Genomic DNA, 27,346 nt, shown 5'->3' on the forward strand with positions numbered 1-27,346 from the left:
TGCTCAACTTTTATTCGCTTTAAAATTTTCTTACATGTTCTTCTTTTCAATATGAAATTTAATTTTATCCTGCTCGAGACTAAATGGTGATCACTTCCAATTTCAAATCCTCTGTACACTCTAGTGTCCTGCACCAGGGAGAAAACATCACTATCAACAATAACATAGTCAATGAGACTTTTCTTATTCCTTGCCTCTTCTCTCCATGTGAATTTGTGCACATTTTTATGTTGGATTATGATGTTAGTAATAACCTGTCCATGTCCTGAGCAGAAATCCAAAAGGTATTTGCCATTATTATTATTAGCTTTGCTCTTTCCAAATTTTCCCAAAATATTTTTGTACATCTGACAATCATTATAGTTCGCCCACCGTTCGTAGGTCCCTGCATCGCATCTTTCCAAGAATAGTTGAGTCATGCTGAAGGGGAGAAAGAAATGAAGGATGTCCGAATTGGTCGCCAACACGTGAAATCACGTGCTTTATAGGTAAAATTTTCCAACTGTTATACAAACAACATAGTTAACTACAATAATCATAAAAGAGAAGTTAATTTTCCGACCGGTAATAATAAACAACTCATCCCACAATACGGACTGATTACCCCATTATCGGAATGGATTCTTCTTTTTCTGAGGTGCGCAGAAGTGTCGAAGGATCTCTAATCGGTGGGCGAACTATACCTACTCTGCTATTTAGATCCCCAAAAAGGACTAATTTTTCATTTTTCATTGTTACTTACTATTAATAATAACGGAATTAACTTGTAAAATATTCTTTATTAGTAGAATTTTTGTCTGAGATCACAGGCATCATCAGTACAAGTATAAAGGCTAATTAAACAATAACTGATATATTCACAAAAGCACCATCTAAGTAAAAAAGAAAGAGAGAAAGATAACTAAATATGGTCATTAAATTTTCTAAATTTATTTTGAAATAAAAAACATTATATATATATATATATATCTGCATACAATCACAAAAGTTAGGAAAGATTTGCTGATTTATAGAGTACTATCTCCCACAAAGGGGAAAGACGTAGACCATCGGATCTGTTTAGGTAAGGGGGAGTGAAGTAACGCCTCACATCTTTCTTTGTAAAGCTGTTCTATGAGGAACTGGCTTTTGTGAATGACTTTTGTCTTTTTTCAATAAACTGTATATCTAGTGTTGATGGCATGCTCTGCAAGTCCAGACTGTTCAGGTTCAAGGTACTGAATATACGACTTGTGTTCTTCTAACCAGATAAGAGCAGATCTTCCTGTTTGTCCGAAATATGATAACCCACAAGAGCAAGGAATTTGGTAGACACCTGGATAGCTGAGATGTGGGAGCTTGTCCTTTGGAGACGTGAGAAATATAGAGATTTTTTTGATGGGTTGAAAGGCAACGCAAATATTTAGAGGTTTTAACACTTTAGCTATGTGTTCCCAAATGCCTTGCACATAAGGGATAGGTATACGTGTCATTTCTTCTGTATTTGAAGAGGATGCTGAAACACGACTACTCATGCTCTTTTTATGAAGGAATTCTTATAACCATTGGATAGGAAGGAGGAATTAATATATTATAATTCTTTCTGTAATAGTTCTTCTGAAGAACAAAAGGAGTGTGCTCTATGAACCAGTGTTTTTTATAGTACCTGCCTTTTGACTGGGATGGTGATGTGATTTAGCATGGATGTAATGGCTGTTATGAGTCTCGTTCCTATAGATTGTGAATTGTAGGTTAACATCTGGTTGGCGAAGAATTAAGAGATCTAGAGAGGCTAACTGCTTATTTACTTCTACTTTTAGGGTGAACTGGATCCTTGGATGAAGTGCATTTATTTTTGAGAGAAACTGTTGTAATTCTTCCGAAGTACTCTTCCATATGGCAAAAATGTCATCCACATATCTGAACCAAAGGTTAGGTCTGGGTGAAATGTTGTCAAAAATACGTTGTTCGAAGTGCTCCATGAAGTAGTTGGCAATAGCAGGAGATATAGAATTATCCACTGCTGTTCCTTTGATTTGTTGGTATAACAGGTTTTTGAAGAAAAAATAACTGGACTTTATTACAAATTCAAATAATTTGACTATGCCTGGAGAAAATTCTTGGTGAAGTAATTCAATGCTGTCTGCTAACGGAACATTCGTAAATAGAGAAACAACATCTAAACTAATCATAATATCCAAATCGGATATTATGGATCCAGTTCGCCCAAGAAGTAGAAGTAAATAAGCAGTTAGTCTTTCTAGATCTCTTAATTCTTTGCCAACCAGACAGTAACCTACAATTCATAGTCTATAGGAACGAGACTCATACAGGCCATTACATCCATGCTGAATCCCACTCAAAAGGCAGGTACTATAAAAACACTGGTTCATAGAGCCCACTCCTTTTGTTATTCAGAAGAACTATTACAGAAAAAATTACAATATATTAATTCCTCCTTCCTATCCAATGATTATAAGAATTCCTTCATAAAAAAAGCATGAGTAGTCGTGTTTCAGCATCCTCTTCAAATACAGAAGAAATAATGCATATGCCTATCCCCTATGTGCAAGCATTAGCTAAAGTGTTAAAACCATTAAATATTTGTGTTGCCTTTCGACCCATCAAAAAAATTACATTACACTAATAAGGCCAATAATGGAATATGCAGCACCTATCTGGTTACCTTCGGCCTCATCGGTAAAGGAAAAATTAGACAAAATACAAGCAAAAGCATCCAAGATTATCATTGGTGCAGTCTCATCCACTAACAACGTCAGAGCCCTACAGGAATGTGGGCTCGTCCTGCTGAAGGACAGATGAAAATTTGCCACCATAAAATTCATAAATAATATTAGAAGCTACCAAAGTGATCATATTTCCCTAAAAACTTATGAACATTAGAATCAAAAATGCATACTTCACAGAAGTAGAGTAATGTGGGCAAATATGAGAATGGGGAACTGGACAATGAGACTTATTTGTGCCTATGGTCCCACAGAAGGTTCTACTAAGGTAGAAGCGGAGGAATTTTTTGACGCTTTAGAAAAAGCAACTGACACAATGAAAAAGGAAAAGTTGGTTCTTGTTGGGGATCTAAATAGCAGAGTAGGAAATGATTGTGAGACATACAAAAATATTTTGGGAAAATTTGGAGAAAAGAGCAAAGCTAATAATAATGGCAAATATCTGTTGGATTTCTGCTCAGGACATGGACTGGTTATTACTAACACCATGTTCCAACAGAAAAATGTGCACAAATTCACATGGAGAGAAGAGGCTAGGAATAAGAAAAGTCTCGTTGACTATGTTATTGTTGATAGTGATGTTTTCTCCCTGGTGCAGGACACCAGAGTGTACAGAGGATTTGAAATTGGAAGTGATCACTATTTAGTCTTGAGCAGGATAAAATTGAATTTCATATTGAAAAGAATAACATGTAAGAAAGTTTTAAAGCGAATAAAAGTTGAGCAGCTCTCAGATGTGAACCGTAGACTAAAATACAGAAATATTATTGAAAAGAAAATGAAAGAGTTTGAGAACAGGAATCAAACCTTGGAGATTCAGTGGCAAACTCTGAAGGAAACATTGATTGATTCTGCCAGAGAGGCATGTGGTGAGGTTGTGTGCAAGGATAAAAAAATCAGAACTCCCTGGTGGACACAGGAAGTTAAAGAGGCAGTGAAGGAAAGGAAGAAAGCATATCAAAAGTTCCTGCCAAATAAGTTAGCTTTTACTCTTACAGAATACAGAGACAAATGTAAGAAAGCTAAACAGTGTGTAAAACTAGCTAAACAAAAGTCATGGGAGGACTTTGGCAAGAATATAGAAAATAAATATCAAGAAGGTGGCAAAATATTCTGGAGGTTGTTGAAGAAGCTTAGGAATGGAGGAAAGAGTGCTGTAAAAGGAATTAGAGATGATAAAGGTGAAATGAAAATAGGAGAAAAAGATATTCTTGAAGTATGGAGTAATTACTTTGAAAAACTGCTAAATGAAACAAGCAGTGATGACAGCACAGTGATAAAAAACACTGACCAGGCATGCAGTCAGGAATACATATCCATACTTGAAGTAGAAAAAGCCATCAAAGGCTTGAAATGTGGAAAGGCAGCAGGAGTAGATGATATTCGACCAGAAATGCTGAAGTATGGTGGTATAAGAGTCTTACAGTGGCTGCACTGCATAGTTCAGAAAGCCTGGACAGAGGGACGAATTCCCGATGATTGGAGTAGAGCTCATAGTACCCATATATAAAAAGGGAAATAAAACTGAATGTGAGAATTACAGAGGTATTTCCCTACTGAGTGTTCCTGGCAAGATCTATGCAAGTATACTTGAGAAACGGTTGAGAAGAATTGTGGAAGAAAAGCTTGGTGAAGAACAAGCTGGATTCAGGCCACATAGAGGCTGTCAAGTTCAGATCTTCACGTTACGACAAATAGTCGAGAAAGCATGGGAATATAACAAAGATCTGTATTTAAGTTTTGTCGATTTGGAAAAGGCATATGACAAGGTGCCAAGAGAGAAGCTATTCAATACACTGCAGTTATATGGTGTCAATGGGGCATTATATCAAGCAATACTTAGTCTTTATTTGAGTTGTGAGTCAGCAGTTAGAATTGAAGGAAGTACAGGAAGATGGTTTAATGTTAAATCTGGTGTGAGACAAGGATGTACATTATCCCCTCTGTTATTCATTATCTATATGGATCACATTATGAAGGAATGTGGTATTAAGCCTGATATCAAAATTGGAGATGTTAATGTCAGCTCTTTGCTTTATGCGGATGATGTTATACTTCTAAATAAATCTGCTACAAGTCTGCAAGATTCTCTGACTAAATTGAATAGCTGTTGTAATAGATATGGTATGAAGGTCAGCAATAAAAAGACAAAGACAATGAAAATAGGCAGAATCATTGAAAATGTCAACTGTGTTGTGAATGGAGAACCTGTGGAACAAGTAAAACATTTCAGCTACTTAGGCAGAATTTTTACTGAAGATGGTAAACTAAATATAGAAATAGACAACAGAATCAGCAAAGCTGGTATCGTGGGAAGTCAATTGAATAAATTCATATGGAATAAGAAAGAAATTAGTCAGAACACTAAATTAGCTGTATACAAGACAGTGTTCAAACCAGTTTTAACTTATGGATCTGAGTCAGAAGTAAAACACTTGACCAAAGACTAGAGACCGCAGATATGAGAGTCCTGAGAAAGATAAGAGGCGTGAACAGATGTCATCAATGGTAATACATATTAAAAACAAGGATATTAGGAAAGAACTTGACATTGTCAGCATCCAGGAATGCATTAGCAGAGCTAATCTCAGGTGGTATGGTCACTTAAACTGAATGGGCGAGGAAAGATTAGCAAAACAAGTGTTCTCTGCCAGGTTGGCAGAGAAACGACCCAGAGGAAGACAAAGATATAGGTGGATTGATACGGTACAAAGTGCCTTAGATGATAGAAATATAAGATCTGATAATGCTGGAGTTTTGACAAGTAACAGACTGATTTGGAGGAAAATTGTAGATAGGAAGTTAGTAATGATGTAATTTTTTCATGTAGTACTGTCATATCCTGTACACCCCTTGAGGGTACATGGCAGGAATTTGATGATGATGATGACACTATCAGGAAGGAAATAGGTCTTGATCAACTAAACGCTCACATAAACAAAGAACCTCTATTTTCGAGTCCTTTACCTCCAAATACTTCCATAAAATCTAAACCTTACCAAACTCTGGACAAAAAAAGAATCAAAAGAAATGGTTCAAAAGTACCATTTCTTTTGAGTTTATTTTTTTTATTTGAGATTTTTCAAAAAAAAAAAAAAATTTTTTTTTGAAAAAAAAAAAAAAGTAAACAAGAAGAACAAGAGGCTCGCAAATTTGACAAAAATTTAACAAAGGGCTCTTCGCAAGCCCACCACCCCTTATAGCTCACCACCAAAGTGAGCTATAAGGGGCATATATATGTGCTCCTTGAACTGCTTTGGACATAGCCAAAGCAGTTCAAGGAGCACATAGAAATATCTAAAACTCTTTAAAGGACAAGACAACAACAAGAGGGAGATCTGCTCTTATCCAGGTAGAAGAACACAAGTCATACATTCAGTACTTTGAACCTGAACAGTCTGGACTTGCAGAGCAAGCCATCAACACTAGACATAGAGTTCATTGGAAAAAGACAAAAGTCAGTTCCTCGTGGAACAGCTTTACAAAGAAAGATGTGAAGCGTTACTTCATTCCCCTAACTAAACAGATCCGATGATCTACATCTTTCCCTGTTGTGGAAGATAATACTCTATAAATCAGGAAATGTTTCCTAACTTTTGTAATTGTATACACACATATATATAAAATGTTTTTTTTTTTTTTTTTTTTTTCCAAAAAATAAATTTAGGAAATTTAAGGACATTTTTAGTTATCTTACTTTAGCTACTTAGGTGGCACTTTGTGAATATATCAGTTATTGTTTAATTAGCTTTTGTACTTGTACTGATGATGCCTGTGATACTCAGGCAAAAATTCTACCAATAAAGAGTATTTTACGTGAGTTAATTCCATTATTATAATAGTAAGTAATATGTCTACTAATGGTATTTCCTTACTGAAACTTATAGTTTTCATTGTGTCAGTTGATTTCTCTAAAAACTTCAAAAAATTCCTCCACTTCTACCTTAGCAGAACCTTCTATGGGACAGAAGGTTCTGCTAAGAAAACAGAATAGGGGAACTGGACAATAAGTCTCATTGTCCAGTTCCCCATTCTGATATTTGTCCAAATCACTCTACTTGAAATTGCCTACCATTCAAGATTAGTCTCATATTTAATGTTGAATACTATCGCTACTCCTTCTTTTCCTTGATTGTCATTGCCTGAATATAACATTTTGTATTTATTTCTCAGAAAGATCTCACCAGTTTGTCTTTTTTGTTTCAGTCACCCGTATTATGTCGATCTGGTACTTATCCAATTCCTCAGCTAGCTCCATTTCTTTGCCATTCAGGCTTCTTATGTTGAGAGTACCGATCTTGAACTCTGGTGATGTTGAGTTGGGTGTGTTTTAGGATTTGTCCCAGCAGCTGACTTTTTGCTGTTCGCCCTGGTTCCCTGATGAAAACAACGAGAGGTCTTGTTTAACTAGGCAACACCTCAGCCGACATGAAATTCTGTCATGTTGTGCCATCATTTTATATTGCAGTTTAAGCCAATAAGAATACAATTTGATTGGCTAAATCCCAAATTGCCAGCCCATCCTCTTTTGTTCAATATCCAGGTAGATACCAAACAGGGTGCACCACAAGAAGTTGAGGATTGGACATTAGGTCAGAAGCCCTGGTCGGTTCTCTGCATTCTTTAAAGGCTATGTGGAGGTCTCCTCTCAGTTATACAGCTATCAGTACCCCTTAAATATATTATATGTAAAGACATTGATTTGTAAAGATAATTTCAATCTGCAAGATGAAGAGTTTAATAATTTAAGAAATGAATGAAGTTTACAAACAAAATATATGGCTTATCATTAAACTATTTTTGGGCATACACTGTCAAACAATTTCCCCAATATGATACTGCTGCAATTTTTCACTATTCACCTCTGTGCATTACAGCAGCACTAACAAATTTTAATAAGTAAGCTATAACAATTCGATAAGAGGTGGGTGCTGTAAATTTTTTAAGAAGGTCATGAGTCACAAGAGTTCTGGGATTCAAAAAAGGTTGAAAACCACTGTTCAAGACTATTCAAAGTTTCATTTGGGAATATCAGAAATTTAACTTCCATACTTCCATTCACTAAAAAAAATAATTGGTGGCTAATATTTAAAAAAAAAAAAAAAAAAAAGAGAGAGAATTTAGAATGCTCAAGAATGAATTAATAAATCAAATTGGAGGGGGGGGGGCTTATAAACACACACACACACACACACACACACACACACACACACACACACTACTCAAAACAATTAGGGGATATTCTTGTTAAAATATTTCATGCTAAAGTGTTCAATTTGTTAAATTTGTAATAAATATCGATTATTTAAACAATGTCTCATCAATTACATCCTATTGATAAATAAGAAATATTTATGTATAAAGTACCCAATAGTTATAATTACTTGCAAAAATTTATAATTATCTGAAAGAAACTAAAATATCCCCTAACTGTTTTGAGCAGTGTATACATTGAGTTTTGAGCATCACAACTTTGCAGTCAGTCCAAAGACATATAATGTTAACATGTAGATAAACTTATATATTTGGCAGTTACTTTTATGGCTTAATTCATAACATATGACACCCACCTCAAAGAAAACATAAGAAATACATTCAATACCATCATAACATCAAGTTGGAACTGGCAGACTATGCTTAAATAGTCTTCTTTCCCAGCCCTACTTACATAAAGTGCAAGCAGGGTTAGGAAAGAAAGAAGTTTGCAAGAAAGAAGAAATTATATTTTTCAGAATGCTTGATAAGGGAAAAGATGAATACCCAGAGAACAGTGGTAGATGAAATAACAGAAGAAGCTTTCATTTCAGCTAACTATATATGCAACTTCAGTGCATATATAGTTAGCTGAAATGAAAGGGGGTGTTGGGCAGCTGCTGCTTGTGTTTTAAAAGATTTAGCAGAAAGTGTGGGGAGTGCACATCATGTTGGAGGTTTAATGGGGTAGTGTTAACAGAACTAGGAAAAATTTCTTAGTGTTTCCTAGTGCTGTCAATACTCCATTAAACCTCCAACATGATGTCTTCCCAGTACTTAAGCCTTAACACACAGATGGAGGCCAGTTCAGTGGAGCAGTACTCGTGGAAGTGCCTATAGAAAAAAATACACAGCTGAAGTGTGTTTATGAAATAGTGGTTGAAGTGAGTCAGTGAGGAATGGATCCTTTATCAACTTGATCCTCTCCTCTGGAAAGTATTAAGAATTTTTAAGGAGGTTTTAGGTGCATCACTCCAAACATGAGAACAGTATTCTAAGAATGCACAGATTTGGGATTTCTACAGAATAGCTTCCTCTGCACTTGATCCATGCAGAGGGTGCTATTGATATGATGTGTTTATACTAGAAGAGACTGGAGATAAATATCAGTTCAAGGAAAGATCTGATCTTGTCTGGTGATTTGTATGTTACCGAAGATAAGGATAGATGAGTTGAGATACTTTTTTGTGAAAAGACCATTTTTGTGGTAAAGCTGAAGTTTGGCTATGTTTGTTAATTGAAAACTATTCTGTAAAAATGAAGAAATCAGAAGTTTCACATTTGCAACTGATTATATTTTTCTATTTTTGTTTTAATTTTTCAAATATAAATTTATAAGAAAATGCTGAAAAAATTTATAAAGCTGCTTTTAGATAACTTCATCACAAAAACCTATAACTAAGGCAGAACAATGGAGGAGAGATGAAAGCAGTGACACTGAGTTATTCAATAACAAATTTCAGAGTTAGCAGTTAAAAATAATAATCATCATAGTTTATTTACAATTTACAATTTGTAAATAGGGAAATGAACTAAATAAATAAGAATAAGAAATAGTTATTTACTCCATGTACACTTTCTTTTTAAAAGGTAATATTTTTAAATCTAGTTTTACTAACCTTTTTAGGTTCACCAAAAATAGGCTGAGGAGATGGCTCTCGTGGTGCACGCGCACGTGCTTGTCTTTCCCGCTCCCGAAGAACATCAACACTAAAAAATAATAATAAAATTGAACCACCATTAATTTTAGTTATCTTCTGTAAATTAGCTATGTAAACTGAAAATAAATGCAAAGCAAAATGCATATGATTAATAATATATAAGAACTATATCAGCTTTATTTAACACGAGAGCACTAATATCATACAGCAAAACACCATCAGTGTAGTCAGCAAAATTTACCACAAAATTCTTGAGTTTATTATTTTTATTCAAAATGCATTTTTAAAATGTATAACTTTTTTTACTTGGTTACAAAGTAAATTATACTTGCCAAAAAATAACATCCTTGTTTATCCTTTACCCAAGTGTAAGCAAACAAAAGTCACACATGACGTATTTTAACAACTATGCTACTTTAATAAATTTAGTTTAATCCTCTATCCAAGTGTGAGCAAACAAAGTTTGCACCTGAAAATTTCTTGAGGACTGTAGCAAGGTGGTGCAACTGTTGGCAACTCAGAGCAAAGGTGGACCAAGCTCTCATCACTCCTTGTCTCAGTATCTCCAACCATGCAAAGCACATGTCCTTGTAGACATGTATAATGCTATGCATTGAGGGAAGGACCACTACCCAGACCGGTTTCAACCTTTATTAAGGTCTCATCAGTGGGAGGCAGACCCAGAGGTGGTGACACTAAGGCAGAAGCAATAGAGAGGTCATATTTACCTATATGAGTTGCCAACCGGTGCCAACCGAGATACTGAGACAAGGAGTGGCGAGATCTTGATCCACTTTTGTTCCGAGTTGCCAACAGTTGCACCACCTTGCTACAGTCCTGAAGATATTTTCAGGTGCAAACTTTGTTTGCTCACACTTGGATAAAGGATTAAACTAAATTTATTATAGTCTAACCAAGTGCAAAATAAACTTCCAACTATGCTACTTATATATAGAGGCTGTTGACTTCATATCAACTGCCTTTGCATTAAGGATACTAAGGCAATTATTGACTTCACATCAATCGCCTTAGGATCTGTAATGCAAAGCAAATTTCCTTTGGGATGTGTATATGCATTTTTAAAGCCCAGTGTTGACCTTTGAGGTCTTGTTGCTAGGATCCAGACCTAGATATTCATGTGAAGTCAACAGCCTCTATATCATGTAGCCTAGTCATGAAGATACTTTATTTCCTGTTCAAACTTTATTTGCTTACACCTGGATAAAGGAATAAACAAGAATATAATTTCTTGGGAAGTTTAAAAACAGAATTATTATTAATTCCAATCATTCTACATGTTTTGATACAGTACTGTCATCTACAGTTATCGTTCATCTTTTTTGAGACATACAGAATATATTTTCATTTTCAAGAATAGACTGACATTAAAGATGTTGCATTTTGTTTCCTGGCGGATTTTTTAAAATTTCTCCAATCATAGATCAAATCTTGGGTTAGTAAACTGGTATATGCAAAATGTTAATAACAAACACACATCAAAATTCCTATATGCAGAATGTTAATAACAAACACTCAAAATTCTTATAGAAAAGTATAGTACATTTTATAAAAATTATTTATTTTCATGTCAAATATATGTTTATGATCCTAAATTGAGTACACCCCCCCCATCCACACATAAATACATCTTATGCTCTTACGTAGAATGGCAACACCACCACCACATGATGGGAAGTATTGGGTTAGCATACTGTTTCTGATCAGCCATTTGGATATGGTACTGTATACTTAGTATTTATTAGTGATAACAAGATAAAAATGGAGAATTTACATGACGGCAATCACTCAAAAATTTAAGAACTGCAATGTTTTTAACAAATACTGGCAAGATATTTTAAGAAATGTGACTGCGGATATTAGTAGTTAAAAAAAAAAACTTAAATTACAGAAAAATGTGAGTCACATGACTTGTTATAATTTTTAAACCTGTTTGCCATTTCGATTCAAAAAGCCCATATGAGTATCAGATATAAAAAAATGTAATAAGTTGGGGAGAATTATAAGGAGCACTGCTGATGTTAATTTCCTTCAGGAAGATTTGAATCCAATTTTAGCTTAGACAAAATGAGTGGGATTGTAGTTTTAATATTAATAAGTGCAAGGTGTTGCATTTTGGAGTGCAGAGATATAAGGCTGTATATCTATATTGATGGGGCTGTACTGCAGGAAGTGAATGAGTTTAAGATCTGGAGGTGATAGTTGATAGGCCGAAGTTTAGAGGATATACTGCAAGGCTGCACATTGTGTTGCCACTATGATAAGGTGTACGCTGACATGTAGAGATAAGGACATGGTTGTGCCATTGTATAAAGCACTGGTCAGACCACAGTTGGACTGTTGTCGTCACCTAGTTTTCATTGTGATGTGGAAACAGTGGAGAAGGACCAGAGATGAGTAACTAAGACAATATCATATTTAAATAACTTTCATCATCTACTTGGCATTATAAGAATGCCAAGTAGATGATATGTGTGTGATTTCTATGCTTTATTTCCTTGGTTAGATTACTGTTTTCGGTTTTCTGATCCAAATATATGCAATAAGCATATCATTAAAGGAAGTCTTATTGGTATGGAAACATATCCTACTTTCGATTTTGTCCCTTAAAGTCTTGGTTCTCCGAGAAAGATGCCAAGGCCATACAAGTGAAGAATCGAGCATATCATAACTGGCTTTAATCGAAATCTCCATTTTCTTTTTCTGATTTTACCCAAGCCACTACTGACAAATTCAAAACAAATTTTGAAGTGGTTAAAAGAAAGAAACGTGCATCAAGTTCAAATGGCAATCATGCTATCAGATCTTTGTCAAAGCTATTGATGTTAACTTTTGTCCAATCTGCACCTCTTTTGCACATGGAAGATTCCATTGCAGCATTACCCAGAGAAGAAATTTCCTGTATTCTTACTTTTTCTTTAAAGAAAAAGTAAGAATACAGGAAAGTGCATAGAATTAAAGAAAAATATTGTCAAAAAAATGTTTAAAAAATCTTGTCAAAAACTGGATACCAAAAGTCTCCTATTCCTGATGACATTTCTCTGACTGTACTGAGTTTGTACTTCAGTATTCATTACTGTTCTGCTGTTGCCTTTTTATTCTCTCCTATACCACTGAGATCTATCCTCAAAAAATTAGTCCATGTTCAACCCATTTCTAGGTAGGGAATCAAATCTTTGCAATCTACAACCAGTTTCACACACTTCAGTTCTTCCTAAAGTAATTAAAAAAAAAAAAAACATTAACACTCATCTTCTACACTACCCAGAAGCCTCTCAAATGATAAATAATTGTCAGTGTCGATTCAGCCTATCAATCAATGGAGAATCTTCTTTGTTTATTTATTTTTTAAGGTTCCCCTAGAAATTTCCTAAAAAATACTTGACTCAATGGGGGGGGAGCTGTTCAAAACACTACAAAATTATGTAGTTTAAATGGTACATTCTATTAAGTAATACATGACCTATATTTGAATAATAAGTCAGCAGTTAAAATTGAAAGAGATATTGGAAGATAGTTTGATGCTAAATCAGGTTTACGACATGGATGCAGATTACCCCCACACACACTGTTATTCATAATCTATATGAATCATATTATGCAAGACATTGACATTGGGCCTGATATCAGAATTGGAGATATTCAACCAAGCTCTTTATGTAGATGATGTTATACTCCTAAATAAATCCAATACAAGTCCTCAGAATTCCCTAACTAAATTGAATAACTGTGGTACTAAATTTGTTATGAAAATAGCAATAAAAAGACAAAGAACTATGAAAATAGGAGAACATTAAAAACATCAACTAAACTGAATGAGAATTCAGTTTAGTTGATGTTTTTAATGATATAGAATAAGTGAAACATTTCAGCTATTATTTAGGCACAACATTTAGTGAAGATGACAAATGAAATATGGAAATAGACACCAAAATTAGGTAGTTTGATTTATTTTGGTTTAATAGTTTAGTTCAATATATGTCACAGCAGTACACAAGGTAATAAATACATAGTAAACAAAAAACAATGGCATAAACAGTATAAAAACATGTATATAAAAAAGCAAATGTAAAAAGGTGTACAAAATCAAGTGTAAAGAAATATATAAACATGAATAAAAAAACAGGTGCTATAACTTATGAATATACAAATTTCAATTAATAAAACTAATGTACAATATGTACATAGTCTATATAAGGTGATAAGTATTAATATTCTGTAACAATTTAAAAATGAAAATAACAGCTGATGAATCTAATAAGATATTTCTGAGCATATAGAGCCTCAAACAGTTTATAGTTATGACTAAAATAGTCATATGAAGGCAGTAGATTAAAACGTGAATGATGAGTAGTCTGGGACCACAGAACTCACACATAGGCATGTCATCAATCCTCAACAGGAAGGGATGCATAAGATTACTATAATCTATGCAAAGCCAAGCAAGAACAACTTCCTCATAGAAAAGACTGCCGCAATTTAATTTCAGGCTTGATTTATGTTGATGGTCTCCATTCCATGATGACTCTCACTGAAATAAGTTCATCTAATTATCTGCCTGTAATTAGTGTAGTGGATAGGCAGATGGTGAAAGCTTGAGAAACAAGCTGACATAGTTGCAATGTCTGCAGCCTCATTTCCCTTAATCCCAATGTGGCTTGGCATCCAATAGTGTTGCAATTTTATGTATTTTAAGGCAAGCTCCATAGAATGCAGCTCAGCAGTGACATTATACACATTCTAGCAGGATCTGAGAAGATCCCACTAGAATGAAAGAACTGTTGGTAGACAACAGAAGGAGTAGAATATTTGGGTAGCCTGAAGGAAACAAAGTTGCATGGTAGTATGTATTCATATATACCACCAATTATATATCAGGGGCTAATATTCTGGGTGTTGCTAGGTGTGTGGTGCTCATCCGCCAAATAGCAATATCATCGATATTATATTTTTGAATTTATTTCCATTAAAGACTCCCCAATTGTTTCCAGACTTCATGTGATTCCTAAAAGTAAACACAATATACTAATGCTTCATGAAGAGGACACTTTTCGATGCATAAACATTGCATCACATTTGCGTTAATAGCCCAGGTGTGCTATTAACGCAAATGTGATGCAATGGTTATACATATACCTTTGAGCCCTTTGAAAAGATGTATAGATGCCACAGCAAGTCAAACTCTTAGCGTTCTAGTAGTTTTAAACTGCAGAAGGCAAGCAGGGTGAGTTCTGAGACAACAGCACCTAGAGACTGTGATTAGTTATTGTGTAAACCAATCCAATTGAATGTTGTCATTTGTCATGAGCTGCTGTTTTCATTTTCCGAGTTTAATCTGTTTTGCATGCATGAAATGTGAACTGACGTGGTAGTAAGTTTTTATATATAATATAGACAAGTTTTTAATATATAATTTTTGATAAATTTATAACTTTTTTGCCCATATTTACAGTATTACAAGAATTGAAGAAAAACAAAGAAATAGTTATCACCAAAGCGGATAAGGGGAACGCCACTGTGGTACTCAATCTTAATGACTACACAGGTAAGCTTAAGGCTTTACTATTAGATTGAGCCACTTACCTCCCTATTGAATACAATCACACCAACTCTCAAATTAGAAAATTCCATAGGCTCCTTAAGAAGGTCACTTCTTGGCCTGTGGAGATTACCAACAGACTAAAACCATATAACTCTAGACCCCCCCCCCCCGCATATATGGGCTCCCAAGAATGCATAAAGAAAATGTGCCATTATGTCCCATAGTGGATGGCATTGATTCCCCCACTTACAAACTAGCCAAGCATTTAGCCAAAGTGCTCTCACACTATACGGGCAACACAACATCACACATAAAAAACTCAGCCCACTTCAAAAGCCAGTATAGAAAACCTTACACTCCAACATAATGACATAATGGTCAGTTTTGACGTCTCCTCCTTATTCATGAATGCCCCCCCAGAGAAACCTTAGCGCTAATCCAAGCTAAATTTCCTCCTGATATCTCAGCCCTATTTCAGTTTACAATAAACTCAGGCTATTCGTTTGGCAGGAAAAATTCTACAAACAGATAGAGGGGACAGCCATGGGTTCACCACTTTCCCCACCCTTGGCCAACTTCTTTATGGAGACTTTTGAAGAGAAAGCCTTAAACTCAGCCCCCACAAAAACCTACCATATGGCTTCGTTACGTTGATGATGTGTTTGCTATTTGGCCACATGGCCCGGATTCACTCCTCTCCTTCCTAACACACAAACAACCAACACCCTAGAATCAAGTTCACCCCGGAAAAAGAGGAAAACAATAACCTCCCCTTCCTAGACACACTAGTCACCCGCCAACCTGATGGAGCCTTGGTTTTCTCAGTTTATAGAAAACCCACCCATACAGGTAGATACATTCACCAACAATCCCATCACCCCCCCCACAACAATATGGAGTTATTAAGACACTATTCAACAGAGCAAAAATAATCTGTTCAAATGATCAAGCCCTAACCACTGAACTAAATCACATCCGTGACACTTTCTCAGCCAATGGCTATCCCTCCAAAAGAATCCAAAAAAATACTTAAACCAGTTATCCACAATCCACCTCTCCCCTCCCTTTCACAAAAAAGATTACTCTAAATCCATCCCATCACCATTCTCTACATCCGAGGCACCTTGGAAAAACTCAACAAAATCTTAAAAAAAACATGACTTGACTGCTTGTTACAGACCATATAGAAAATTGGCATCCCTTATCCGCTCCACTAAAGACCAACCACTTCCCCCTAGACCTACCTGGTGTGTATCAAGTCCCTTGCAGCTGTAAATTGTCCTACTTTGGCCAAACAGGCAGGACAGCAAATATCAGAATCTCAGAACACAAGGATTACATCTGATTTCACCAGTACAGCCACTCTGGGCTTGCAGACCATGCTATGGATACTCGCCACAGAATAAGATGGAAGAAAGCCACAGTAATACACCGCAGCAAGTTCAAATATGAAAGACTATTCATGGAATCAGCCTCGGCCCTTAGGAACATGCCAAACCTCAACAAATTTGGATGCATGAGACTGCCCCAAATTTGGGAAACATTTATCAGAAGAATTTCAGCCCAAAGGCCAAGAACTACCAATATAGCCTGCCAGGGGGCACCATCAGGACTTTAGGAAAACGTTAGCTTCCTAGCTTCGGTTCTCATTTGTTGTTATGTAGTACTTGCGTGCACGTGTCTTTGTATTAAGTTCCCAAGAAGATGGCAACGTGACGTTTGCCGAAATATCAGAAAGTATGTATTCAAGTTTTATTTAATTTATATTTCTAGTGTACGCTGTCAATTCCTTAATTATTGGTTATCATGTTTAACCAGCGTATAAACCTCTCTACAAGAAGGAAACAATATTGTGGCCGAAGAAGATAAGCCATGTTCTCCTCTTCCAAATTTTACACACCTTTGAGTAATTCAAATATACCAACTAAATATAGCATTTTCCTTCATTATTGTTTTTCTAATATACAGTATCTTAAAGCAAACACATTGTCCCCACTCTGCACAGCCTTGGTTACAATTAATTGATAAATTAAAGTATTCAAAGTTATCCTACAATTAATTTCATTAGACCAATTAAGATGAGTACCAATATGCTGTACACTCTAAAAACTTTCATATATCAATAAAAATGCAATCATATGGTGCAAATGACGTGCATTTTGTAGTGCAGGTTGCATAAGCCACAACAGCACACACCCAACCAAAATGGGCATGCAACACCATTGATATAAATATTCATTCAAAGAAAGCACTGAGGTCCTATTACATTGCCCAAAACTCAATCAGCATGATGATGGTTTAACCATTCCTAAAAGATCTCGACGGTGTTTTAAACCTAGCATACATGTGACTGCAAATGATTCCACAGCTAGTGCAATTTTTTATAGTCTGTCATATTCAAATTTCTAATGTTGTTGTTCTTCACACTGATGAGATTTTACTGTTGTTTATATGTTTCCTTATACTAATTATAAGAGTGCTTATGTTATTAGAAGATATCAAAGAAAAATCAGAGCTCAATCTCCTCATATAACAGCTTTAACACAACATTTTGCAATAACAAAACACTTACAAAAAATACTCTTTGCAGAATATACTGGGAATGATTCCCCACCACCACCACACACACACACACACACACACGCACACATTCCTCTAACACAAATGGGTACTGCTGCAATTCCATTAACTGGAGCTGCTTCTCACCACGTTACAAAAATACTTCAAAAAAACATAAAAGTAACCTTCAAAACCAATTTTAAAACTTCAGTTATCATTATAATCTCGAAAAGATCTCCATCTGCTTAAAACACATTCTGGTATTTACAGAACAAACTGGCTGATAATCAGAAATCTGAAGAGGCAAACATGTCTCACTATATCTCATGCAACCAGTGAAGATCATGAACAAATTGGAACAGCATCTCTATTTTTCATAGTGAATAATTACCATGAAAAAGTATTTTAAACAGTCTGCTGAAGTGATTGGATCACACTGAAAAGTTCATCTTATAAAACAATGTAACAGATACTTGAGGCTCTACTTTTACAATACTGCAATAATTTGTAAAATAATGGATGTATGCCAGTGACATAATCCATTTTTTAATGTTATGATGCAAGTAAAAATTGGTGTATAAGTAGTGCAAAATAACCAGAGGGGGGGGGGGGGGAAGGGAATGATAATAGATAAGATGTAAAACAAGATTTTGAAGAATTGAACACAAGTCAGAGTTATTCAAAAACTACAAAAAAGCAGAAAGGCAATGAAAAATTATTATTACTACTACTACTACTACGGGCTACTCCAGGAGTCCTTAGACTCATCGAGGGAGGCCCTAAACATCATGTTCACACAACTGTTCAACATTCTCACAGTATCTATCATACCTTGCCTTGAACTCGCTCACTGTCATAGCACCCACAACAGACTCTGGCAGCTTATTCCACTCATTTACCACTCTAAAAGTAAAGAACCCAGCTCTAACACCCCTGCTAACCACGCTCTTGCCCAGCTTCCATGGGTGTCCCCTAGTTCTCCCACCACCAGTCCTGATCTCAAAAATATCATCTGAATTAATCCTATAGAATCCTTTTAGCAATTTGAATGTCTCAATCATATCTCCCCTTTTCCGCCTATCAACTAGTTTCTGCAACCCACAAATCTTCAACCTGTTCTCATATGGTTCATTCCATAGACCTGCTATCATCTTAGTCACTCGCCTCTGGATCCTCTCCACCTCCTCCCCATCAAGAAGGAACCGAGGTGACCAAATCTGGGCAATCATCCATATTAAACAGAGATGATCATTAAACATGCTATAACAAATGACAGGATGTGGAAAGGTTTACTTTGCAAGAATATGGAGTGATGAGAAACAAAAGATGAATAAGAAAACAAAAAATCAAATGAAGAAATGCCACTAGGATAGAAGAATGCCACATTTTAAGAAGTATTGAATCTCTTAAAAAGGATTAAATGGAAGGATTTTTGGACCAGATAATATACCCCTGTAGAAATCCAAATCAATAACCTCCTATCCAAGTGGAAGACAGTAGGTGAGGAGGTCATGGACATGCAAAATGTGAAATGCAATTCCTTTCTTTCTTTTTTTTAAAAAAAAACAGCACTGGATGAATTGGAGAAGCAGTATGTCGATATCCATTTTATAAAACAGGATCATTGTTATGAATTATGCCAAAACAGCTAAGGCTACAAGGACAGCATGCTATATCTATTAATTAGATCTGTTCTTCTAGCAAGATTGCTTGTTTTGTGGTATGAAAAAAACCAAGCCACCACTGTGTGAGACAAAGTAAAAAGAGATATGCATGCTTGCAATATAATTAGTCACATGGTATCTTGGACTGTTTGGGACTAAATAATAAAATAGCTGTATAATATCAAGTTTTTTGTTGTATCTATTCCATATCTCTGTAACAGAAGAAAAGAGGATTTTAGTCACAGATATATCTTATTTGTTTAGAAATGGCTACTAACATAATTAAGATTTGTAGCATTAATTTTACATTTTCTCCACGTATAGAATAATATAGAAGAGGCATTATGGCTGCTGTGATTTCATCATTGTGAAAAAGCAGGCAGAAGGAGCATAAGACTGAGGAGGAAATGTTTAAACAGTCGCCATGGGAGAAATTTCACATGGCAATAGCATACAATGTGAGAAAAATGTAATACACAGAAATAATTTTTAAGTAAAAAAAAAATTAATTATACTAGTGACTTTAGCTACCTTTGCTATGATTTGCAAATTTTTAAGTAAGTCAAAAAAAATTAATCATACTAGTGACTTTAGCTACCTTTGCTATGATTTGCAAACATCACTTTACAGTTCATGCAATTATATTCTTGATTAAATCCATTATCCAAGTGTAAGCAAACAAAGTTTGTCTGAATGTTCATGATTAAGCTACTTGTATATAGAGGCTAATGACATGACATTAACTGCCTTAGTATCCCATAATGCAAAGCACACAGCCTTTTGGATATGTATAATGCTATGCATTGTGGGAAAGGCCACTATCCAGAAGAGATACCAAGGCTGAAATAATGCAGAAATCATATATTTCCCATATACTAGTAGTGAAAAGGTGTATCACCTTATTATTAAAATTATCTAGATTAGCGACTGGGGTAGAAGCTTGTTTCACTTGGTTATAGTTTGTGAAGTTGTTAGTCTCTATATACCAGTAGCCTAGTTGTGAAGATATTTCATGTGAAAACTTTGCTTATACTTGGATTAAACAAGAATATAATTTTTTTGGCAAGTTTAATTTAAAATGAATATCATCCATGAAAAGCTATAAACCTATCATACATCAGTATTGTGTGTGTGAGCTATAGGTTATATAATCTGAAAACCCTGTTCTAGAGACTAAACATGCAACTGTTTCAAGTTGCTTCGTACCATCAATAAATAGGTGGTGATCCCACACAGGCTTCAAATCCAACTATGGGCACAGATGATACCTGCAGTGGGGGTTGTTCTTCGAACTGCTTCCACTCTTCAAACAGTAGGTTTGAAGAGTGGAAGCATTATTCAACCAGGCTGACATTATAATAGGTGACAGTTGATGGCTGAACAGATAATGTGTAGCTGGACAGAGTATTATTTCTAAATAACTTAGGGAATTGAAACAACATAGATCCGAATATAAATTAAATAATACTTTAATAGATATTTCCGATATTTCGGCAATGTCTCATTGCCATTTTCTAAAGGAACTTACAAAAGGCAGGAGCACAACAGGCTCTAACAATATAGCAACTGGAAAATTCATTTCCAACAGAACAGTTTGAATTCATGCCAGAAAGGAAGCACATATCAAACTGAACTTGAAACAGTATGGAAAAGGAAAATACACTCATGTTTATAGAAACCATGTTTTTTTTTTTTGATAATTAAATTTGAATGCCTATTTGAAATGGGATAATAACACAACAACTGTCACAAATAACGAAGAAGGTAATATAAATTTTTTATTTTTGATTAACATTTGACTCTTTTTAGTACAAGATGTGACATCATTAGGAAATGACAACAAATTTGCAAATATTTCGAAAATGGAGTAGACAGTGATATTTTCATTAGAAAAACAAATATGGTATCAAAATTTAGTTCAACTACACAATTTTACTAACATTCAAAGCTAAAAATTCACTTTTTGCTGTTTAGTACTTTGTGGGTCCTCTTGCCTTCATTACAACTTGGCATCAGCAGGGCATTGACAAAATCAATTTCCTGATGGATGCAACTGTCAATTCATGGTTCCATACCTTTATAGTGGCTTCTTAGAGCTCCCGAAGTGTGTTTTTGGCTTCATGTGTATTTCAGTCTCCATAATGGTACCACAAATTCTCAATGGGAATGAGATCTGGGCTGTTTCCTAGCCATGGTAGTTGCTGAATTCAGTGTTCATTGAGCCATTTATTAAACTTCAACAAAAACTAAAGCTTTTTTTAAGTACTGAACTCAATTCATATGGTACATTTCAGGGTTATAACAGCATTACACTTTTTGTTCAAGGTGCAGTCATCCTGAAAAATGTGGTTTGTCATTAAGGTAAAGTGGTCTCTGATAGCAGGCAGCAATTGTTCTAAAATTTTCTGGTACACCTGTGCATTCACTGAACCTTTTGTGAAATGCAAGTAACCAACACCATGATATGACATACAGCCCCAGATCATCTGAATGGATGAGAATTGGACTGTTGACAGACAAAGATGAATTTTTCCCCTGATCATTTTCAAACTCTCTGCCATGCAGTTTAAACTTTTTCTCATCAGAAAAATTTAGAGCACCTGGCTATCAGTCCCTGTCAAATGAGTCTTCTCCTGATAGTTACAGAGCTTGCTACAACTCCTGTTTTGTTGTTGTTGTTGTTCTTCTTCTTCCCAGTCCTGTTTTATTTCTCTGGATGATGCATGGTGATTTTTTTAGGCAGAGTCGCTTTAGAACTTGATCTTGGCATGGTGCAGACAGTGGCTTTCTTCCTGTCTCCTTCCTTTCAGCAGATGCGGTTTCCTTTACTTTTGACAGCAGCCATATCACACTAGATTGACTACAGGACACCCTTTTAGCTATTTCATGAGAGAATAGCCTTCTCTATTCAAAGCTTGAATCACACTTTTTCTTCAAGATGTTAACTGCATGTAACTAGTCATAACGATCTCAGCATTAAAATATAAAAACTAGCTCTTGCTGTCTGTTTATAGCATAAACAACTTTGACACAATAGCAGTAACTAGTACATTATACAGAAACCAGTGGGAATGATAGATGATACAATACAATGAAATATCTATGTAAACCAATGAAAATTACTGTTTAACTACTAAAAATGGTATTTATGTAAGGTGATGTTGTTTCTATAAACATGAGTATACATTATTGATTTCTTTTTATTAGTGATTTCTCTATAAATTCAGAAGTAAAATATAAGTTATTATACCAAACAATTGCTTTATTTTAATGAATGAGAAGTATTGTCATTCTCAAACTGAAGGTAGTGCATACTGCATGAAAACTAAACATGATCTGCATATTACCTCTCCTTTTGGTGTGCGTGTGTCTGTGTGTGCGCATGTATTGGATGCTTACACTAATCACATGACCATTTCAGGTTGATCTGGATACTCATTACTGAGTAGGCAGAACTCTAATAAAAACTTTTAGCAAAAACTAAAAGATACATTTTTCAGCATTCTTGTGTTCAAAGTATATGGCAAACCTCAATATTTACTATCAAGGTGTATGATAGTAAATTAGAAATATTTTTAGTCTATGAAGGCTTTTCACTTGGTGATTACTTTATATATTTAGAAGAAATGAAATACATATTTCCTATTTTTTTTTTTTTTTTACCACACTAAACTAAAGTATTTTATTTTGATAATGAAGCTTTCTACATGACCAATGAAGAAGATCCAAATAGATCTCAAATAGGTTAAAATGTCCCTGCATAAAACTCAAAATCTGGAAGTGAAGAAAACGATCCATCAGAATATATTAATATGGCATATTTAGTGACCATATTTCCAAAATCAAAACTTTGGTGTCATAATCCATTTAGAAAAGGACTGTATACAAAAACTAAATTAGATATTTTCTGTGGAATACAAAAAAAAAGTTATAGAATGAATTATATCTTGAAAATTTCATTGAGTAACAAATAATTTTAATGATATGGCAAAATTTAAAATTTTATTAATGACTTTTATAGTATTGTTCTCATCTAATCTCTTGAATAAGAACAGTGTAGTATTTGTTCCTAAGTAGCCTAATATGATCTTAAAAATATAAAAATGCTTAGACAAAATAGTTTGGCAGACTGCAGGTAGCTCTATTAAGATATGTGACAGGATGTTTACAGTACTGCAATTAGAAATGTCATGGTGGGGGGGGCAAGGCTCATAGATCTGTTACAGAAAGTAGATGAACTTCAACATGTATTTGCTGTCCAATTAGCTGACAGCATCTTCAGGAGAGGCAACAGAGAACATACAAAAAAGGCAACTCGTATAGGTAAATATGACTTCTCCATTGCTTCTGCCTTAGTATCACCACTTCTGGGTCTGGCTCCCACTGATCAGACCTCAATAAAGGTTGAAATCGGCCTGGGTAGTGGTCCTTCCCTTAATGAATAGCATTATACATGCTGCAAGGAGATGTACTTTGCATTATGGGAGATACTGAGACAAGGAGTGATGACAGCTTGGTCCACCTTTACCACAAGTTGCCTCGGTCCTGAAGATACTTCAGGTGCAAACTTTGTTTGCTTACACTTGGATAAAGGATTAAACTAAATTTATTATAGTCTAATCAAGTGGAAAAAACTTCCAACATCTTTCTCTAAATCCAGAGTAATTTAATAATAAGGTGGTACACCTTTTGGCAACTCATATAGGTAAATATGATTTCTCCATTGCTTCTGCCTTAGTATTACCTCTTCTGGGTCTGGCTCCCACTGATGAGACCTCAATAAAGGTCGAAACTGGTCTGGGTAGTGGCCCTTTGGTTAATGCATGGCATTACATATGTCCGCAAGGAGCGGTGCTTTGAATTATGGGAGATACTGAGACAAGGAGTGATGAGAGCTTGGTCTACCTTTACCATGAGTTGGCTCAGTCCTGAAGATAATTCAGGCACAAACTTTGTTTGCTTACACTTGAATAAAGGATTAAATTAAATTTATTATACAAAAAAGGTCCAATCACTTAACTGTCTTTTTTTTTTTTTTTTTAATGAAAGCAACTGATGACATACTAGTTAATCATGCATGTCATTGGATACAACATGAACTGTGTGTGTGTGCATGCACACACACATGTGAGTATGCTGTTGCATAATCCATAGGTAGTTATTGGCAAAACAAAGATGTTTTGTATGTTACACAAACGAATAAGAGATTTCTAGGTGTCATTAAGTAAACAGCCCTGGTTTCTGTTCAAAGTGCCATGTGAACGAATCACTTCCAAAGATGTCTTAAATATTCTACCAAAGCGGTTGTCTTGTAAGTATGGCATGGAAACAGACTGCCAATCCACGTTTTCTTTCCTTTTATGTTCCATGTGCTCTTTCTTATGGAATTTGAAACTTCTTCCCATCTGTAAAGCTTGCCACAAGAATATGGGATCCTATATACCTCAGAATACTTTTATAAATGAAATGTAAATAGGTGAATGTAGGAAGTTTTGCAAGATGTGGGCTAGTTTAAAGGTTGTTCAGATGTTAACTGTTCTTAAAAGATGTGTTATCTGTAGTGATGGTCATCTATGTAAGGTAAAGAAATAGTGGTCTTGCAATTAATTTCTGGATTTTTGTTATTCTCTGATAAACCACCTCATGAAACCAGATGCATGAGGTGGTTTATTAGAGAATAACAAAAATGCCATGAATTACTGCCACTGCATACCCCCATGCAAACACACCTACATATATAGCATGCATACATGTGGGGCATATATAAGATAGACCAGTGGTGGCGAACCTATGGCCGGAGGTGGCATGCCCGAGAATTTTGCTGGCACGTCAACGATTTACATGTGATATCCTTTTCACTTATAAATTATTCAGCCTTTTTTTTTAATTGTTACAATACATACAAGTTAAAGTTTGATTTACAGGAGAGAGCAGCTATGTAGACATGAATTTGATTGGTGTGGTATTAACAAAAGATCACGCGACCCAAAGACAAATAGAACCGACAATTTTTGAGTTGAAATGCTAATTCTCTTCAACCGAATTCAATAACATCTGCAACTGTCATAACAACATTCAGTATATATTTCTTAGTTTTAAGACATTCACGACGGGGTGTCGTTTATCATTCCGACAGAGACAGAACTTCTCATTACTGGCGGGCTCAACTCACACAAAGTTTCAACCCATGATTGGTTTTTATTGCCTTGTTTGCGTTTGAGCTGGAAGGGGAACTCACACAGCATTATGTGGCATGTTTCAATTCGTGGTAGAATTTTGTTTGAAGTTAGCCTCTGTGATCTGTCATAATGACATCGAGAATTTCAAATGCAATCAAACAAACACTTATTTCATGCAATTGAAAAATTTGACAATAGTTTTAGTTAGATACTGTGTTTCAGGTGCAACATATGGTTTTGCTTGCCTATACAGCGTAGTTTCTGTGAGAGGGGACATGTGATTCATTAGTTAGGCACCGTTTTTATTCCAGCTGTCTCTAATTGCACTATTTGTTGAGAAATATATTACACAGACTGCAAAAGCCTCTGTACCTTATTCAGGGATACAATAAAACTATTTTTTTTTCTTGCATCTACAGTATATAATGGCTGTTGGGGAGGGTGTGTTGTGTTTTGTGTGGGAGGTATATATGCAAAACCTTTTAATGTCTTTTTTTGTAAAGCGAAATCAGGGGTGGTAGTTATATGCGAGGGCAAGTTATATTCGACGGTAAGCGCACACCAACAAGTGGACATTCTTCTGCTGCTTGCCTTGCTCTACTGACTTCTATGGTGAGTTACAATGCATAAATATTTTTCTGACTACCGTTTTTTTTTTTTTTTTTTCAAACCAACATCATTACATCATTAAAATCAATTCAATAATACAATAATCAATTTTAATACTGAATAATATTATAAATTTTTGGTGATCACAATGGGATATGTCAATGAAACTTACCAGAAGTTAATTTAATGATGCTGGCCTGAGGAAACTACAACATTGTAGCATTAGTTCTGTGATTGATAACCTCGCCAAATTTCCCACGAAAATTCTATAGTTACTGTAGTCGGCTTTGAAATAATGTTGGATTTAATATCCACTTAATTTATATAATATTAATACTTATGTTAGTTTAATGTATGAACTTTAAAAAAAATGGGAACGGTATTTACAAGCAAGTTTGTTGGGACTGAGCCCTCTAATACAGTAAGAATAAATAAAAATACAGTCGATAGAAAAAGAATTGAGAACGACTGATCCTTAGGATTCCCTGACTTTTCCATTTTCTAATCGCACGTGCATTCATTATACATTTCGCACCGCGCATCCACCAGTAGGCAGAAATAAGCAGCGGCAGTTGCATTATTGTTGCGTATGTGCACTGTTTTGTTTTTGCTACTATATGCCTAATTTAATTTAGGCATATAATAAAATGTTGATTTTTTTGAAACTATAAAAAATGCATTTGATTTAAGTTGTGAATTCTTTTGTTACAGTTCTACCGAACATGGCTGGCGAAAATAAAAAACCAAAATTATCACAGTCAAGCAGCAGAGAGTTCCAAAGCTGGTGGACTGAAGAGTATGTCATGATTAATAAAGACAATAAAGCAATATGCATTTTATATTCCGGGACAGTTGTGTGCAGAACGTCGTCAGTAAAGCGGCATTATGAGACAAACCATAAATCGCTCCTTGAGAAAAGCAAGGACGAATAGAAAGAATTTATTGTTCGGGCAATTAAAAATAGGAATATCCAGTCAATAACTCTAATGAAATTTATCGGCAGTCATTCAAATATAACTGCTGCTATTTTTTTTTTTTTTTTGCCTCAAATGTAATTGCTAAACACAGGAAACCTTTTAGTGATGAGGTATATATAAAAGAAGCATGGTTAAAATGTGCACCAGTTCTCTTTGAA

General features: G+C 35.1%; 1 protein-coding gene across 2 annotated transcripts in view; it reads right to left on the bottom strand.

Annotated features, from left to right (window-relative positions):
- LOC150104812 (uncharacterized) overlaps positions 1 to 27,346 on the bottom strand; it is a 449,875-nt gene that overhangs the window by 336,492 nt on the left and 86,037 nt on the right. For both annotated transcript variants that reach the window (XM_090395370.1, XM_090395369.1), the window contains exon 2: positions 9,599 to 9,689. In XM_090395370.1, coding sequence (XP_090251496.1) covers positions 9,599 to 9,689 — 91 coding nt within the window. The remainder of the gene's footprint in view (positions 1 to 9,598; positions 9,690 to 27,346) is intronic.

The sequence above is a fragment of the Typopeltis vanoorti genome, chromosome 7, assembly GCF_054136105.1.
Source record: "Typopeltis vanoorti isolate ZY-2024b chromosome 7, IOZ_Tvanoo_1.0, whole genome shotgun sequence".
Classification (NCBI taxonomy): Eukaryota; Metazoa; Arthropoda; class Arachnida; order Uropygi; family Thelyphonidae; genus Typopeltis; species Typopeltis vanoorti.